The sequence below is a fragment of the Protopterus annectens genome, chromosome 1.part1, assembly GCF_019279795.1.
Source record: "Protopterus annectens isolate FY-2018-M chromosome 1.part1, PAN1.0, whole genome shotgun sequence".
In the NCBI taxonomy this organism is placed as follows: Eukaryota; Metazoa; Chordata; order Ceratodontiformes; family Protopteridae; genus Protopterus; species Protopterus annectens.
Window position 1 is genome coordinate 1529872993 of NC_056726.1, and position 19255 is coordinate 1529892247.

At 46.8% G+C, this 19255-nt stretch overlaps 1 protein-coding gene across 2 annotated transcripts in view; it reads left to right on the top strand.

Moving 5' to 3' along the window:
• Window positions 1–19255, top strand: part of LOC122811194 (protein quaking-A-like) — a 466526-nt gene that overhangs the window by 287196 nt on the left and 160075 nt on the right. For both annotated transcript variants that reach the window (XM_044082883.1, XM_044082875.1), the window contains exon 6: window positions 5891–6187. In XM_044082883.1, coding sequence (XP_043938818.1) covers window positions 5891–6187 — 297 coding nt within the window. The remainder of the gene's footprint in view (window positions 1–5890; window positions 6188–19255) is intronic.

A 19255-nucleotide genomic window follows, 5' to 3' on the forward strand; every position in this document is an offset into this window, starting at 1 on the left:
GAGGGATCCGGTCGTCGGGTTTCCACTGTCTGCTCCGAGGGGGCTAGTGGCATCGGACCCTTGTCCGACCCGCTCTCCCTCTCGGGGCTTGCTTAAGCTCGGCGCCGACATCGGCCTCGGAGCCTTCTCTATCCTTGGAGCCGACCATTCCTGTTTCTTCGGAGCGGGTGTGTTCCGGTCTCCCGGGGAGAGGAGCCTTTGAGGTGATGAGGAGTGTCCTGGCCTCTGAGCCTGGTCAACGGTCTATCCCTCTAGCTCCTCCCTCATCAGTGCCTGCAGATGCCTCTTGCTCTCAGGCCCAGGGATCCATCGCCCCAGGTTTCCCCACTGGTAATTTCCTCCTCTTCCGAGGTTTCTCCTGACCCTGCAGGGGAACCCCCTCGGAAGAGGACATGTAAGAGGAAACACACAGACTCCCCTGAGTCTACTACATCTGATACCGACTTAGATGAGTCGGAGGGTTCCCCACGGTCCCCCTCTGAGGATGTCTCCTTTTCAGACATCCTTGAGCTCCTCAAACAGAGGGGGAATTGGCCTCCATTGACCCCTCCGAGGATGAGTCGGTATACCTGGAGGCTTTTGGATCCCGACCCTCCACCTCCTGGGTGTCTCCGCCTTTCGACCCACTCATGCAGGTAGTGGCTCGGAAGGCGTGGGCAGCTCCAGATTCTGTGGAACCTGTCCCCAGGAGACCATCCAAGTTCATTACAGGCCCGTTGGATAAACAGTTCCTTTCCAAAGGTGTCTCTGTGGATGCTATGGTGGTGGCGGCGGCCACTAAGAAGGAACTGGCGGATCCTTCAGTACCTGTCCATCCTCCTAACAAGGATTCTAGGACCATGGACAGGTATGGAAAGCGGATGTTTTCTTCAGCGACCTTTGCTATGCGTTCACTGAATTACCTTTGTCACTTCACCAGGCTTCAACGAGATATTCTCAAAGAACTGGGTGAAGTAGTCCAGGATCCTTCTGCTGCTGGGGCTCAGGAAAAGATTGCCTCACAGCTTGCTATCCTGAATTCCATATCTAACTCCTCTATGCGGCTCATATCTTATGCGGCTGATGGAGCGAGCAGGGCCGCAGGCACAGGAGTTGCTCTTAGACGCCAAGCCTGGATGCGGCTGTGTAATTTTGCGGACCCCTTTAAGGCGTCCTTCACTAATACCCCCTTTGACGGTTCGACTTTGTTAGGTCCTCAAGTGAAGGATACCTTGACCAGGTGTGAGCAGGACGGTAAGACTCTTTCTGCCGTTGGAGTCTAGTTTTCTGCTCCTTCTAGACCATATCCCAAGGGTCAGAAAGGGGGGAAGATGTGGTTCCGTAAAGCCCAAGGAGCTACACCGGACACACGTGGTCAGTTTACCCCCAGAGGCAGAGGGGGTAACAATAATCGACGCCGCCCTAGAGGCAGGGGGGGTCCTCAGAACCAGGGCAACAGGGAGTCTCTTCCTGAGAAGCCCTTTCAGCATCCCTGAGGTGTTGCCCGACTGTCCACCCTTGGAGGCAGTCGGGGAAGATTTCACTGTACCCAGTAGCCTGGCAATCCCTTTCCCAAGAGAAGTGGGTACAGTCGATTATATCCGAGGGTTACAAGATCCCTTCGTAAGGTTTCCGTGCCTCTACAATCCCTTCCAGACATCTCACCCGGCCAAAGGGCTTTGGCAAAACAGGAGGTTTCAGAACTCCTAGAAAAAAGAGCCGTCCAGACAGTGCCGGCAGACCAAGTAGGATCCGGCGTCTACTCAAGATTCTTTTTGGTCCCCAAAAGGACGGGAGAGTGGAGACCAATATTAGACCTCAGCAATCTGAACAGATTTGTCAAAAAGGCAAGATTCCGGATGGTCACGCTTCAGTCCATTCTGCCCTTTCTGGGCACGGACAACTGGATGTGCTCTATAGACCTTCAGGATGCGTACTATCACATAAAGATTCACAGGCGCTCCAGGAGGTTTCTCCGCTTTCGGCTAGGGACCAGTCATTACCAATTCAGAGCCCTGCCCTTTGGCCTCACTTCAGCCCCCAGAGTGTTTACCAAATGCATGGCAGTGGTCACAGCTCACCTGAGACGTCTAGGATTCCAGGTGTTTCCTTATTTGGACGACTGGCTCCTCTCCGCCACCACCAAGTGTCAGCTTCTTCAGTCCAGAGACTACACCCTATAGCTTTGCAAGAATCTGGGAATTTCAGTAAATTTTGTAAAATCTTCTCTGCTGCCTTGCCAATCTATCACCTTTATAGGCGCAGAGTTAAATACCGTCAAAATGTTAGCCAGACTAACAGATCAAAGAATTCTGGACATCCAAAAATTTGTTCGCTTCTGTTACAAAGCAAAAGATCAAAGCCAGGTTTGTCCTGAAAGTTCTAGGTCTAATGGCTGCGGCCATTGTTCTTCTACCACTGGCTCGCTTCACATCGTCTCCTGCAGTGGATGCTTTTCACACAGTGGTCGTATCACGATCTTCCGATGAGACACGAGATCTTAGTGACACAGTCTTGCAGGGCTCATCTGGGCTGGTGGATATCTTCCCTCTTCTTCATCAGGGCCGACCCTTTGTTCCCCTCCTCCAGTTGCCACAGTCACCACAGATGCCTCTCTGATCGGGTGGGGGCATTATCAGGGCAGGATGGTCCACGGACGTGGCAACCCATAGAATACCATCTGCACATAAATGTCCTGGAGATGAGAGCAGTGCTTTTAACGTTGCAAGCCCTCGGCGACTTTCTTCCCACGGGACTATTGCAGTACAGACGGACAACATGTCCGTGGTCTGGTACATCAACAAACAGGGCGGAACCAGGTCCTATCCCTTATGTCGAGAAGCTCTCAGACTTTGGCAATGGGCGATCTCTTCTCAGCGGTTTCTGATAGCAACGCACATCCCCGGCAGGTCCAACCTATTGGCGGACAGGCTAAGCAGATCTATTCTGATGCCTCACGAATGGTCTCTCAATCAATCTGTAGTGGATCAGATTTTTCTGAAGTGGGGCACTCCTTGTTGCGATCTTTTCGCTACCCCTCAAAACAAGTGCCCAGACTATTTCACTCTATTTCCCCTTCCAGGCCAACCCCTGAGAGACTCTCTAACCCAGGATTGGCCTCGGGGACTTCTTTATGCTTTTCCTCCCTTTCCATTGATTCCACAAGTCATTCAGAAAGCCACCGTTTTGAGAGCCAAATTGATTCTCATTGCTCCATATTGGCCTCGACAAATTTGGTTTCCGTCTCTGCATAGTCACCTTCTGGTGCAGCCCTGGCATCTGGACCCAGTTCCGGATCTCTTGATCCACCAGTCGGGTCAGCAGCACCGGGCCATTCATTCTCTCAACCTCACTGCTTGGTTGCTCCACTTCCTTCCTTAGCCAGGCTACCAATGATTTCTGACTCAGAGACATTATAGTGTCTTCTTTGAAGTCGTCCACTAGGACTATTTATGCTAGCAAGTGGCGACGGTTTTCGATTTGGGCAAACTCCAGAAATATTGATCCTTTTACTGCTCCCGTACATTCTGTTTTAGATTTCCTAGCAGAGGTTTTTCATTCGGGATCCTAGTCATCTACAGTCAAAGTACAACTGGCTGCTATTTCCAAGTATCATGTTGGCTTGCATGACAATAACATCATGTCTCATAGATTATGCAAGGCCTTTTTGAGAGGAGTTTTTCTCCTAAAGCCACCTATAAAGCATCCTCCTCCGCAATGGGATCTAAACTTAATGTTGGCATCCTTGATACTACCTCCCTTCGAACCGTCTGCTTCATGTTCTTTGAAGTTATTGACGTGGAAAACTATATTTTTACTGGCTGTCACTTCTGCAAGAAGGGTTTCCGAGATTCAAGCTCTCTGTATTCGTTCACCTTATTTGGTTTTCATAAGGACAGGGTATCGTTAAGAACTAACCCTTCCTTTCTCCCCAAGGTTGTATCTCAAACCAATATTAACCAATCTATAGATCTACCAGTCTTTTCCCTAACTATTCTGACAGAGCTGAACAGAAATTGCATTTTTTGGATGTCCATCGTCAGCTCAGGTACTACTTGCATAGGACTAAACAAATTAGGAAATCGGACCAATTGTTTGTCTCTTATGCAGAAAACAGGTTAGGTCTTCCAGTTTCTAAAGTGACCTTATCCAGATGGTTGACTTCCACCATTTCCTATGTGTACTCTCTGAGGCAAACAACTATCTTCTAAGCCAAAAGCACACTCCACCAGGAGTCTATCCACTTCTGCAGCCTTTCAGGATAGACTTCCCATTGATACCATTTGTGCAGCAGCTACTTGGGCCACGCCTCATACCTTTGTTTCTCATTACAAGTTGGATTTGGCCTCCAGAGATAGGGCCAGTTTTGGTTCCACAGTTCTCAAGAGTCTGTTCCGTTGAGCCACCCGGGATTCAGGTGCTAGGGGCCGGTCCCATCCAGCAAGAATGAAGGCGAGATTGACAACTTAACATTTAGAAGTTATGTACCTACCATAACATTCCATGTTAGTTTTCTTCTCTCTTCTTTCTTCTCCCTCCTTCCCCCTGGCCTGGACAGATCTTGAAGAGTTCCTAATAGTTTGTTTCCTCTGGATCTTTGTTATGAGGACTTCTTTTAGGAAACTTTGTTCCTAATTTGGTTAGGATAACCTTTAGCAGGGTAAGTTAGCTGCCAAACGAGATCTGAGGTAGTTCCGCCTTGCATCATGGGATATAGGGTTGCCTCGAGCTGGTAAAAGGAGTTCTCGAGCTAAATCAAGTGCCGAGTCGGAGCCGAGGATCGGCTCCGGACCCATCCAGCAAGAAAGAAGGCGAGAGAAGACAACTAACATGGAACGTTATGGTAGGTACATAACTTCTAATTCCTGACCCAGTGGACTTTCCCAGTCAACAAATGTGAATAAATTAATAATATACACATGCACACAGATGTATACTTGTACATGTGTGTGCATGTACATAGGTATGGAGAAAGAGAAGGATAAATATGTTTGGGAGATGCAGATGAGAGGAGGTCTGATATATGTTTCTAAACGTCTTTGTAGGTTTTATTTCTTTTGGTGTTTTTTTTTTTGACTGATTCATAGAAAGATTGATGTTTGACTAGATTGTGCTTTGCTCATTCCTTTTACTTCCTGTGATTGTACATGAATGGAAGTGGTAGTGTTTTTTTCCCCTGATAGTTTATATGTCATCTTGCTTCGTTAAGGGGCAGCTGTAAGTTTTGCTGTGTTTTGCATACTCGTAACGTTATGATGGGAGTACCGTTAGCATGCATGGCGTTGCTGAATAGTAAAACTGTGTGGTACTCACATGGACAAGAAGATGCTCTCACTTCGTGGTCTTTGGAAAGATGTGCTATTTTGCATTTACTAACAACTGTGTTGCAGTATTAACTGCCAAAAATAACTGAATAATCACACTTATTTTTCTTGTGCACCTGCATTATACTTGTTAGCTATGACTCACTAATTATTATGATCTCTGTGGCTAGAGTTCTGACAACATTTCTGTTGATTATCATTGGTTGTGATTGTATGTTTGCTGCATCAGAAGCTGTGCTTCTTGGCAAAATGAACCTCCTGTGTATGTTTTCTGGCAGTTTTGATGCATCACAAGTACCAAAACATTGCTACCATGGGGGTGGGGGGTGAGCAAAATAAGTGAAAACCATTTCAAACAAGTTGGTGTATGTTTTCACCTCTCATATATACCAGTTGGTTCATTTTGACTTGCATATTTGTAAAGTGTTTGCACTAAATCACTTGTGGATACAAAATGGATATGCACAATAAACGGTTTGCATCTGGTTTTGTTTGCACGAACTAATTTTATTTTTTTTCTTTCCTCACTTTCTGTCCATTTCTTCTCGTATCCCGTGTTCTCCTCTGAATCCCTTTGTTCATTGCAGCCACATTTGCCTTTTCTCTTGCAGCAGCGGCCGCTCAGGGGCCAAGGTTGATAGCTGCACAGCCAGCTCCTGTAATGCCAGCAACTGCCTTGCGGCATCCAGCACCAACAGGTGCACCACTAATGAACATAATCAGGCCGATCCAGACTACAGCAGTAATGCATAATGGAACACCTGCCATACTTCCCACTGCACCAGAGGCTGGAATATTCTATGCTACACCTTATGAGTATCCATACACACTAGCAGCTACAACACCTTTCTTGGAGTATCCTGTTGATCCTACTGGAGTACTGGGTGAGTGAGTAGACTTTCTTTTGATTTATTATTAGAATATGAGTGTAATTCAGTAACTGTGACAGTAATAATTCAGTAAGCCAAGGCATTTGTGCTACTTTGAAGAAATGTCTGTCTGAAATGGCAGTAAAAAGCACCTGGTACTAATCAAAGCATTCTGAAACAATTCCCTCCAAAAAAGTAATGAAATGTTCTTGAATTGCAGTTTGTAATATCTAAAAATATGTAATCACTGGTTTCAGATACTAGACTTGTGTTTATTTCCTATGTTCACACAGTGTGACAACTTTTTTTTTCTCCCTCTGTCCTACATTATCATCAGCCCTTGCTCCATCCATGCTGGGTCTTATAATGAAACGTGTAGAATAAGTGCAAGTTAAATTAGCATTACAGGCAGTTATGGCTGCAGGCTTTTGCTGCAAGCATTTACAGCTCACAAGTTTAGCCTTGCCCTTCCACCTTTATCCAGTATTGCTGGGGCTGGTAGTGGATCGTTAGGCTTCCTGGGACTTGGCATCTCAATAGATTCATTCTGGGTGGTGGCCTTCTTGTGTGTCCTCCCAGATGTTCATCGTGTTACCCTGCTGCAGTCATCACACTTGGGTTATCCTGTTGTCAGGCAGTCCCAGTCTGCCGGAATTCCAAAGTCTTGGTCCGGCGTCGGTTGCTGTCGCCTCTTCCCTGACGTCAGTGTGCCAGGAGTATATATATAATGCAACCGACGCCATTTTCTTCAGTCTTTCTTGCCGCACGGTGCCCGAAGCAGAAGCAGTTCGCAAGTGCCGGTCGGCCGACTCCTGAGATTTTCGAATTCTAATTTCAGACCGAAGTCTTCTATAAAGCGAAGTACCCCGTTGGGGAAACTTTTCTTGCCTCAGACCGATGTCAGAAAAAGTTAACAATTGTATTTCTTGTGGGAAGCAAATACCTCATAAGGATTTTCATTCTTATTGCATACCTTGCCTAGGCCTAGACCACGACGTCACTACTGTCGGTTTTGTGCTAGGTTTAATAAGCATACTATTAAAAGACGCTTTGATTTCGCACGACACTACTTCGGTAGGAAATTTAACTACACCATGCAGTCGGAGCAACCGACTACCGGCGTGCACAAAAAACGCAAGGATAAGGACAGACAGCCCAGGCCTAAGCCAGATTCCGAGGCCTCGGCTGATCCGGTCCTCAGTGAGACTCCGACGCAGCCCCTGACTACCGCAGATCTGGAACCCGAGACCGCTACGGAAATTTTGGCGGAATGCACCAGGCCAACGCAGCCATTTAGTTCAGGCCCTTCCGACGACATTGCTACAAAAGATGTCGGTGCTAGAGAAACGCCATCTGTTTCTGAAGGCATTTTCAGACAGTCTCACCATTAAAACATTTCTAAGTCGAAGATTCCTACTAAAGCTAAAGGACTGCACTTCAGTCTCCTGTTCAAGGCCCCATGCCTAAGAAACAGATGCTCAGAATGGCTGAAGATTTGATTTCTTTAATCAGGGGATGTCCTTCAAGGATGCATCTGCAGTCTTTACAAATGGGTTGTCCTGTCGTCAGGCAGCCCCTCGGTCGGCCGGATTCCAAAGTCTGGGTCTGGCTTCAGCTGGTGTCGCACTTCACCCGACGTCATTGCGGCAGTCATTCGGGTATAAAGGCTTCAGCCGACACCATTTTCCCCAGTCTTTCTTGCTGCGTGGCGCCCGACGCAGAAGCTGTTCGCAAGTGCCGGTCGGTCAGATCCAGAGATTACTACTACCGAATACTACTTCGAAGACTTCTATAAAGCTAAGTACCCCGTTGGGGACTCTTTCTTGCCTCAGCCGATGTCAGAGAAAGTTAATAACTGTTTATCTTGTGGGAATGTGGGAAACAAATACCTCAAAGATTTCCACTCCTATTGCATACATTGTTTAGGCCCAGACCACGACGTAGCAGCTTGTCTAGCCTGTGCTTCTTTTAACCGGCGGATGCTTAGACGTCGCTTGGACTTTGCTAACAGATTTTCGGCTCCGATTTTGCCTACATTCTGCCGTCGGATCCTCCGACTACGCAAATAACCAAAAAACGGAAAGAAAAGGACCGACACTCGCGGTCCGCGGTTTCGGCCGAAACCGCGGTTAAGCAAACCACGAGTGTCTCTGTTTTGGCTGAAACCGAGCAAGCGGTTCTTTCTTCTGCTGACAACTTGCCTTCTACCGAGGCCTCTTCTAACCTGGTAGAAACGGTTTCTGAAATCCAACCTTCTGTTGCGATTTCACAGGATTTATCAGACACCATACCCCTAGATATTTCTACCCCTGCACGTGGAGCTGCTAGGCCTCCTCCAGCTATGTCTATAAAGGCCTTTAACAGGGCTAAAGCAGCCAAAGCATCAAAACCTGTGCCTGCCAAGCCCCCCTCTCACAGGCCCAGCACCAGCTCCCATATGCTTTCTTTGGCAGAGGATCTCATCTCTTTAATTCGTGGAGCCCAGCCTCATCCAGACAGGGCCTCTCTCCCTCCTCCAGAAAAGAGGCCTAGAGCAGAGCCCCCTGAGCCAGTAGCCACGGATGACTCCTCTGATGACTCAGATCATACAGATCCTCCTGAGGCTTCTTATTCTCCTTACGAAGACACTGATGCTGAGGGGTCCATCCCTTCAGCCTCTCCTCCTGAGGAATTTTCCTTTGGGGAAACCTTGCATGCTATGAGGGAACAATTCCAGTGGCAGGGCCAGGATTTCTCAGACTCTAGAAAAAGGCTTAGGACCTTTCTACACTTGCCACAGCATAGGCCTTTAGCTATACCTCCAGTTCTATCTGTTGTTGATGATGCATTTAATGATGCTTGCACTGCTCCTGATACTTTACCTCCGGCCCCTGCTAAGCCTGATAGGTACTACAGGGTCCCGGACACTCATCACAACTTGTATAAGGCTCCTTTTGCAGATCCAGAGACTATCTCCCAGGGCCCTAAAGCTGTAGCAGCTACTTCTTCTAAAAACCCCCTCCCCTCTGAAAGGGAATCCAGGTCCTTAGAGAGATGGGGTAAAAAAGTTTACACCTCTGCTACTTTGTCAGCTAGAGCTTTGAACTGCCAATTTCATATGATTCAATATCAAGAGTTTATGCTTGACCAGTTGACTAAAAAGCTGTCCTCAGAAGAATCTTTAGATAAAAAGTATGTTCAAGAAATGTTACATAACATACAGCAGGTTAGTAACCATTCTTTAAAATGTGGCTATGATGCACTGGAGGCTTCCTTTAGATCAGCCATGACTGGCACAGTTATCAGGAGGCATGCATGGTTGAAAGAACAGGCATTACCAGACCATGTCAAAACTAAGCTTTTGGATGCACCTATGGACAAGGTCAATTTATTTGGTGCTCCCGCACAGCAGGTACTAAAAAAGATGGAAGAGAAAGCAAAATCTGTGCAAACAGTGAAGGATTTCTTACAAGTTCAACCTCCAAGGTTTAGCAGGAACTGGCCCTCCAAGAATTGGTCCTTTCCGGACTCCTCTAAGACACAAAGAGGCAGGAATAGGCGCTCTAGAGGCAGAAACCAATCCAGGGGTGCCTACAGGGGTCGCCAGTGGCAGGGTAACAACCAACGAGGCACGGATACAGCCACCACCACTACAACAACTCAATCACAGTGACTTGGCGGTGGCACCGCCAACCAGGGAACAACTAGAAGCACCCTTAGGCGGAAAGCTAACATTATTTACAAGAAACTGGCACTGCATTACAAGAGAAAAATGGATTTTGCAGACTATAGACAAAGGTTACAGGTTCCATTTCCATACACTACCAGGAAAGAGAGGAATGCCAAATCTACCACCTTCTCAAAGGACAGAAGCTCTAAAACAAATCTCAATTATTAACAATGAGAGCTGTGGAAAAGGTACCATTTATGGAGCAAGAAAAAGGATTTTACTCCAGGCTCTTCCTGGTACCAAGAAAAGAAAACAAATGGAGACCTATTCTAGACCTGTCCGCTTTAAACACATTCCTCATTGTTCCAAAATTCAAAATGCTGACCCTACAGCAGCTTCTTCCCATGCTGGGCAAGGAGTCTTGGCTGGTAACTCTAGATCTCAAGGAGGCATACCTGCACGTCCCCATAAGACCAATTTGCAGAAGATACCTCAGATTTCTTGCAGGATCAGAGCATTATCAATTCTCAGCATTGCCCTTTGGCTTATCTACTGCGCCCGGAGTGTTCACGAAATGCCTGGCATCAGTAATCGCTCATTGCAGACTTTAGGGAATTCAAATCTATCCCTACCTGGACGACTGCCTGATACAAGCGGACAACAAAAACAAACTAACAGAAGACTTACAGAGAGTCACCTACCTGCTGCAAGCCCTGGGATATACAGTCAATACAAAAAAGTCAAGGCTGATTCCATCCCAAAGAATAACCTTTCTGGGTGCAGAACTGGACACATCAAAACAAATGGCATTCCTAACTGCAGAAAAGAAAGAGCAACTTCCTCTCTACTTCTTGGCATTAACAAAGCAGAGCCATCTAACTGCAAGAAAAGTGCTTCAAGCTCTAGGCTTCATGGCATCCTGCATAATACTGGTACCTCATGCCAGGCTGCATATGAGAAAGCTACAGTGGTACCTAAAGAATTTGTGGTCTCAGCACAAGCACAGCCTAGAAACCAAAATTCCAATGATCCCATGCCTGAAGCAAGAGTTCTTATGGTGGGCTCAGGCCTGTCAATCAAACACAGGACTGCCCTTCTGCAAAAGTCAGCCAAGACAAACCATCACGACAGATGCTTCAGACCTCGGTTGGGGGGCGCACATGATGGACAAGTGCATTCAAGGCCTATGGACTCAAGACCAGCTGCATCTGCACATAAATCTAAAAGAAATGATGGCAGTAAAATTGGCAATCCAGGCATTCAGACCTTTTCTCCAATGATGATAAGGACAGACAACACCACAGTTATGTGGTACATCAACAAACAGGGAGGCACACACTCATACCCTCTATGCCGGCTGGCACAGGACCTATGGGATGTGGCTCTGAGCTACAACATTCAGTTACAGGCAATTTATGTACCAGGGAAGGAAAACATTCTAGCAGACATATTAAGCAGAACTACAACAGATGCCCACGAATGGATGCTGCATCCGGACATCTTCAAAACCATCACAAGAGAATGGGGTGTACCACAAATAGACTTGTTTGCATCCCCTTTCAATCACCAGTTGAAGAAATTCTGCACAAGGACTTACCACCCACTTGCTTGGAAGGTGGACTCCTATCCTTCAGTTGGAAAAACCTGACAGCATACGCATTCCCACCACTTCCTTTGATGCACAAGGTGCTTCTCAAGATCAAAGAGGAACGTCCGAGGATCATACTGATAGCCCCAGACTGGCCAAGACAACATTGGTATCCACTGCTGAGGAGCATGTCCCGGGAACAAATATGGACACTGCCCCTGATCCCATTACTGCTGACACAGAACAACTACAACATTCTGCATCCAAACCTAAAAACTCTGCAGCTAACTGCCTGGAACATTACATAACAGCAATTAACACAAATTTATCCCAAAGGGTTAAAGACATAATCCTGGAGGCTCGTAGACCTTCAACAAGAAAGAATTATGCAGCAAAATGGAAAAGATATCTCATCTGGAGTACTGCAAAGGGGCAAGATGTGACACTGGTGAACATAGCCAACATCCTGGAGTACTTGGCGGAGCTCTACCATACAGGCCTGTCCTATTCCTCCATCAAGATACATGCCTCAGCTATTTCAGCAGAATACAGCTTGGATCCTCCTGTCTTCTCGCATCCTCTGCTCAGACAGTTTCTGAGAGGAATTAAAAATGTAAAACCTCCCAGGAAACCTCCATTGCCAGCATGGGACTTGAACTTTGTGCTAGAAAAACTGACTCTACCTCCTTTCGAACCAGCAGCTACAGCAGAATTGCAATACTTTGCTTTCCTGCTGGCTATAACTTCAGCAAGAAGGGTCTCTGAACTACAAGCATTAATGGCAGTACAACCCTTCCTGATCTTCCATCAAGAAAGAGTGTCCATGAGGACAAATCCTACATTTATGCCTAAGGTGGTATCCAGAGTCTCTTTAAATCAGGCTATCCACCTTCCTACATTCTTCCACATTCCACAGAACAGGGGAGAAAAGCTCTTATATACCCTGGATGTACACAGACAATTACGCTACTACCTGGACAGGACAAAAAACAATAGAAAAACTGACCAGCTTCTGGTAGCATATGCATCAGGAAAAGAAGGAAAACCAATTTCTAAACAGACAATCTCAAAATGGATAGGAAATTGCATTAGATTTTGTTACTCCTACCATGGAAAGAAAACTCCAGAGAACATCAGGCCTCACTCCACAAGGGCTACAGCCACTACCACAGCTTTCTTACGAGGAGTGGCTACCAAGGACATTATAGAGGCTGCTACTTGGACCTCCGTGCATACATTTGCCAAACATTATAACTTACCTCTATAACTCTAGATCCCGTGCTGGTTTTGCCACTGCTGTGTTGCAAGGGATCCTGACTACACCATAATCTATTCTCATTTCCTCCTCCCCTAGTTTAGCTATGGTATTCTACCCATTTGTAAAGACTGCAGATGCATCCTTAGGTTCATAGGTTCATACTAGGCTATCTGCCCGAGGGCATTTACAAGCCTAGCCCATAGTTTTGTGGCTTACGCCACCCCTTTAGTATGGGGAACTATACCCATTATTTTGCTGTGCCTCTGTTGAGCAGTGACACTGAGGTAATCCCTGGGGTATATCTGCGATCTCCCATCCATTGGTCAAGATTTCTCTTGAACAAGGCCAGCGAGGTGCTCTGCCTCACATATACCGGGATTTTATTCCACAGCATAGGGAGTCTTTGGGTGATGAATCTATCCCTCCAGCACGACCTATTAATAGCCGTGTCGAGGTTTAAGTCTCCCGCCCTTGTGGCTCTGACGGATCTAGATTTTTTGAGGTGAAGCATATTCATCAAATCTGGGTTTGACATGGCCTTGTATGTTAGGCAAAGGTCACCTCTGAGCAAGCGGTAAGGTAGGACAGATGTTTGAGACCCTTTATCCTTTTGGTGAGGAACTTTTGTGGCCTCTCCAGCTGCTGCAAGTGTCTGGTCAGATACATTCCGAATGGGGCATTGTACTCTATCATTGGTCTGATGAGTGATGAGTATAGGGAGACTATGACCTCCCTTGATCTAGATGAGAATCCCTTCATGATAAGGTGGGCAATGTAGAAGGTCTTCCTAACTACTACTTTAGCTACATGGGTGTCGAATGACAGACTACTATCAACCTGAGTCCCCAGGTCCCTGATAACTTCTTCTGTGCTCAGTGGATTGCCACCTATTTGGTAGCTAGGGGTAACCCTGTTTTTCCCGAAGGGTATGACTATGCATTTTTTTGGCATTTAACTTTAGGCCATGGCTCTGGCACCAGTTATCCGTTTCTGTGAGACCCTTCTGAAGGATATCTGTGTCAGATGTGTTTTCTACTATGGCGCCCCGTTTGCAGTCATCTGCAAACTTTGTCAGCCATAACCCTCCTGTGTTTGCTTGTACTTCGGAAAAGTAGATGCCAAACAAGAGTGGGCCCAGGACTGAGCCCTGTGGTACACCACTTGTGACAGGCTTTGAGTCTGACATGGCGCCAGCAACTCTGACCCTGTGGGTTCTGTCACTCAGCCAGTTTGCAACCCATCTTGTGATGTATGGGTTAACATTTAAGCTGATGAGTTTTTCAATGATACCCAGTGGGGTATTGTATCAAGGCCTTCGCCAGATCGAGGTAGGCTGTATGGACTGCCTTTCCTCATCAATGGCTTTGGTGACTGTTTGAAAAAGTCAACCAAGTTTAGAAGGCATGATCTGCCTTTGACAAAGCCAAACTGGGATGGATCCAAAGTCTGCAAATTCCCTATGTCTTTATTTATGAGGTCCATTATGATCCTCTCCATGGCTTTGCAGATAAGGCTTGTCAAGCTAATGGGCGGTAATTTCCAGGGTCAGTGGAGGCACCGCCTTTGTGAAGTGGGACCACAGTTGCAGTGCGCCACTTCCTGGAGTGCATCCAGAGGTAAGACTATGATTAAACAGCTGTCCTAGCTGTGGGTTTAATTCCTCGTTGAGTTCGTGGAGCACACAGCCGGGGACACCATCAGGTCCCATGGATGCTGTGTTTTTTGCTTTGGAGAGAGCAGTTCTCACTTGGGCGTTGGACATGTTTGGGGGGCTGCAATCGCTTGGTATAGATATCTCTCCTTTTGGGAGAAGTTTGCACTGAACCTGTCAGCCAGTATGTTGGCAATGTCTGTAGGATCAGTAATCTTCACATCATTTTGAACTAGTTCTGAGCATATCTGGGAGTTTCCTCCCAGGTTTCTAACATAGCTAAAAGAAGGCCTTATGATTGTCTTTTGAGTCTTTAGCTATTTTTCTCTCAAAATTTGCTTTGGATGATTTTATGAGAGCTCTTAGTTTTTTACTTATAGTGATCAAGGGTGTCTTACCTTTTAAGGATTTTGCTCTATCTTGTAGTAGCTTCCTCCTTTTGTTGTAGAGTTTGTTTATGGCTGGGGTCCACCAGACTGGACGCTTGCCTTTGGTACAAAGAGTCTTTGTTTTGCTTGGGATTGCCTTATCCATGCAGTCCTGCAGGTTCATAGGTTCATAGGTTAGTACTAGGCTAACTGCCCTTGCGAGCCATTTTAAGCCTAGCCAATTATCCTCTGTGAGATGCAAACCTCGTGCCTTATGTTTTTAAGGCAAACACCTTAACCATTAGGCCACCCTCCCACCCTCTTATAGGTTCATAGGTTAATAGGTTCATAGGTTAATACTAGGCTAACTGCCCTTGTGAGCCATTGTAAGCCTAGCCAATTATCCCTTGTGAGACTCAAACCCTGCACCCTGTGTTTGTCAGGCAAACATCTTAACCATTAGGCCACCCTCCCAACCCTCACTGGTGGTGCTGGTAGAAGGCATTTGTAAGTGATTCAGCGGCTTGAGTACTGTTTTCCGCCGGCTCGGGGGCCTTAAAGGAGACCACACTAGTCTTTAGAAGTGTGAAGTCTGCTTTCGAGAAGTTCTTTACTGTGGTCTTTTTTATTTCAGGTGGGGGTGGGATGAGGACCTCCAGCGAGATTAGTTTGTGATCTGATCTCACCAGTGAGGGGTATACTTCCGGTGTTGAACATTGTGCTCCCATGTTCGTGATGATGAGATCATGTATGTTTTCTCCTCTTGTGGGGATGGTGACTAGTTGTTCCATGGCATTTGAGTTTATGAATTCCAGGAACTTTTGGGCTAGGGTGTTTGGGCTTGAGTAGTGTTCCCAGTCTATATTAGGGTAATTGAAGTCACCTAGTATGATGGTGTTTGGTGATACATTTATCCCCTCTAGTGTTTTCAGGAAGGACATGTGAGGTTCCTGAGTTTGTGAGGGTGGCCTGTAACATGCTACAATTTGCAGAGCAGTCTTGCCTATGGTTAATTGCACCTGGATGGTCTCCGATGCATCGTGCGTTGCCACCAGTCTTGAGGTGTGGGTGTCCTTGATGAATATGGATATCCCCCCTCCTTTCTTGGTATTGTCCAGATTTTGGGGCCAGAACGCATGATAAGAGGTAAAACCTGATAGTGCTGGGGTGCTCTCAGGAGCCTTGAACCAGGTTTCTGTCACTGCACAGACATCGATGTTGTCCATACTGAGAAGGGCCTCGAGTGCGTGCATTTTGAGCTTTAGACTTCTGGCATTGAGCAGCATTACCCTTAGTTTTTTTCCTTTTTTGTGTTCTAGGGTGGTAGGTTTAGAATTTGAGCTTTGCCTAAAAAAGGCACTATGGGGGGTGGCAAGAGCCTTTGCCAATATCCGGAATCCCAGGGGTGACAGGTGCAAGCCGTCCCTTGCGAAGCAGCGTGGCTTGTCCAGCATGTCATCCCAGGCAGACAGACATTGGATCCCCTTTGAATGACACCAGAGTTTAAGCCAATTGTTAAAGCTGATCATCTTATCTCTGTATTGTGGCATCATTCTTGGTGAAGGTAGGATACTGCTCAAGGTCAGGGTCATACCTGCCTGGGCTACATAATCAGAGAGCTCCTCAATGTCTCTTTTCATGTAGTCCAAGGAGTGCGTCTCAGGTCATTTACACCAGCGTGGACAATGACTGAGTCGTATTTGTACCTGCTGTTGAGAGACCTGAGTGCTTGCGTTATGTGGCGGATTCTAGCCCGACAGGCAGCTTACTGTGACCTTCTCCTTACTCAGTCTGGTGAGCGGGACGTCAGTGTGTCTGACTATGGAGTCACCAATGACTAGTGTGTCTGGCATTGTGTTTGGCCTTAAGGGCTGTGACTGTTTGACACTCTGACTGTGAGGTCTGTGTGTTGCAGGTGTTGTGTTCTGAGGTGGTGGTTGTTTGGGTGTCTGCTTTGGTGGCCTCTGCTGTTTTGGTAGATTTTTGATCAGAGCCGCCGAGTATGTCTTTGTGTGTTTATGTGTATGATTTGAGGTTGTGATGGTACTATGTGAGACTGGGTCTATAGTGTGTGTGGTAACCTTCTCCTCCTGACTGGTCTTGCCAGTCCTATGTTGAGAGAGCTCAGCCTCCAGTTTGGCCGTATAGTTGCATCTCTCGCATGTATTTGTGTTTTGTGGGAGGAGGAGAGGGTTGTCTGTGTACATGAGGCAATTGTAACATTGCCTCAATATTCCCAGGTTCACCAGCTGAGCAGGAGAGGACACTAGCAACTGATCCTCGACATGCTAGAAGGACTAGACAAAAAACTTTAAAAGAGATTCGGGGACGTGGGTGACCGAGAAATGGGGTTTGCCTTTTGGGGTGCTATCTATAAGAGTGCCGTATCAAGGTAATAAGTACTGTAGGAGCAAGTGCTAGGTTTAACAGATAGAGAAAAGTCTACTTGGAGTCAAGTAGAGATGATCTTTTTAGGTATTGGAGAAAGTGCTAGTAACAGGGATGCTTAAAGGTAAGATTGAAAAGAATGCACTCTGCAGTGTGCACTAGAGAAGTTAGATATGAAAGTAGGTAACTTGAGTTTTACCTGTTTAAAAAGTTAAGGTTTAGTGGAGAGTTACTATTTTTAAAACAGCAAGATGGACTGAAAGGGGTGGTTACTTTTGTATTTTGGTACTATGAAATACTGTAGGATGGCCAATAAATTTAAATAATTGAAGGGGTGGGATTTCAAAAGTGATGGTTTTGTGATTACTCACATAAGCCAGTGAAAGTAGAGAGAAATGAGATATATGGTCAGATTACTTGAAGGACATAGTACAGTTTTGTACCTACCATAAATGTAGATGTCCGAGAGGAATGCATCTGCAGTCAGGATTACCCACCCTCCTTCCCCTCTGAGGTACTCCTAGGGTACTTACCAATCTTCAGCTAGCTTGGGGGGGGATCTGTTATGGTGTATTTGTTTGTATGTACATACATGTTTATTTTGTGTGTTTGCTCTCTACTATTTGGAAGCTTTGGCATTTATCCAAATTTAGCCATCCAAGAGGGCAACTGGCATCTGGGGCAAGAAACACTGAGGAAAATGGCGTCGGCTGATGCCTTTATACCCGAATGACTGCCGCAATGACGTCGGGTGAAGTGCGACACCAGCCGAAGCCAGACCCAGACTTTGGAATCCGGTCGACCGAGGGGCTGCCTGACGACAGGACAACCCATTTGTAAAGACTGCAGATGCATTCCTCTCGGACATCTACATTTATGGTAGGTACAAAACTGTACTTTCCCAGCCCCCTCCTGACAAAAGGCCTAGACAAGAGGAAGATTATGCATCCTCTGAACAAGTGTCCATTTCTTCAGACTCCTCTGTGGACCAAGATTACTCCTCCTCTCCTTATGAAGATTCTGATGCTGAGGACTCTATTCCCTCAGCTTCTCCTCCTGAAGACCACTCCTTTGGGGAAACTTTACACACTGAGGGAACATTTTCACTGGGAAGGTCAGGACTACTCTGACTCTAAGAAAAGGCTCAGAGAGATGTCCTTCAAGAATGCAACTACAGTCATAACATATGGGTTGTCCTGCCTCAGGCAGCCTTCGGTCGGCCGAATTCCAAAGTCTGGGTCCGGCGTCGGCTGGTGTCGCCTCCTCTCCGACGTCAGAACGGCTGGAGTTATAAAGGCATCGGCTGACGCCATCTTCTTCAGTGTTTCTTGCCGCGCGGTGCCCGAAGCAGAAGCAGCTCGCAAGTGCCGGTCGGTCAGCTCTTGTGTTTTCAGTACCGAAGTCATCTAAAAGCTAAGTACCCCGTTGGGGAACATTTTTTCTTGCCTCAGCCGATGTCAGAACAAATTGAGAAAGCTAATAATTGTTTGTCTTGTGGTAAACAAATACCTCATAAGGACTTCCATTCTTATTGCCTCCCTTGCCTGGGCCCAGATCACGACGTCTCGGCCTGTGCTTGCTTTAATAAGCGCACACTCAGGCGCCGGGCAGAATTTGCCGAAGACTTTTTCGGCGAATCTTTTGCTTATATCATGCCGTCGGAACAACCGACTTCTCAATCTTCCAAAAAACGAAAGGACCGGGACCGACATCCGTGGCCCGCGTCCTCCACCGATACTCCTCCTAAACCCTCTGCTAGTGCTTCGGTCCCTTCGGAAGCGGTAATTCAACCGCTCCAGGCCGACGACACAGCGTTAACTCGTCCTTCGGTCTCCGAGTCTACACCGGTGCCGGTTGTTAACTTTCCTCCAGAAACCGAAGTTCTGGATCTACCCGACACCATTCCTGTAGACAAGGTTACTCCTGCACGTGGGGCAGCTAGGCCTCCTGTATCCATGTCCATCAAGGCCTTTGCACGTGCTAAGGCCCTTCCTAAAGCTACTGCCCAGGCCCCTTCTTCTGATAAACAGATCATGTCTCTTGCTGCAGATCTTATTTCTCTTATCGGGGGGTCTCAGCCTCATCCTGACAGAGGTTCTCAGCCGCCTGCAGAGAAAAGGCCCAGGACTGAGCAGGCCGATGAAGCCTCTGGGGATTCTGAGCCTTCAGATACCCAAGAAG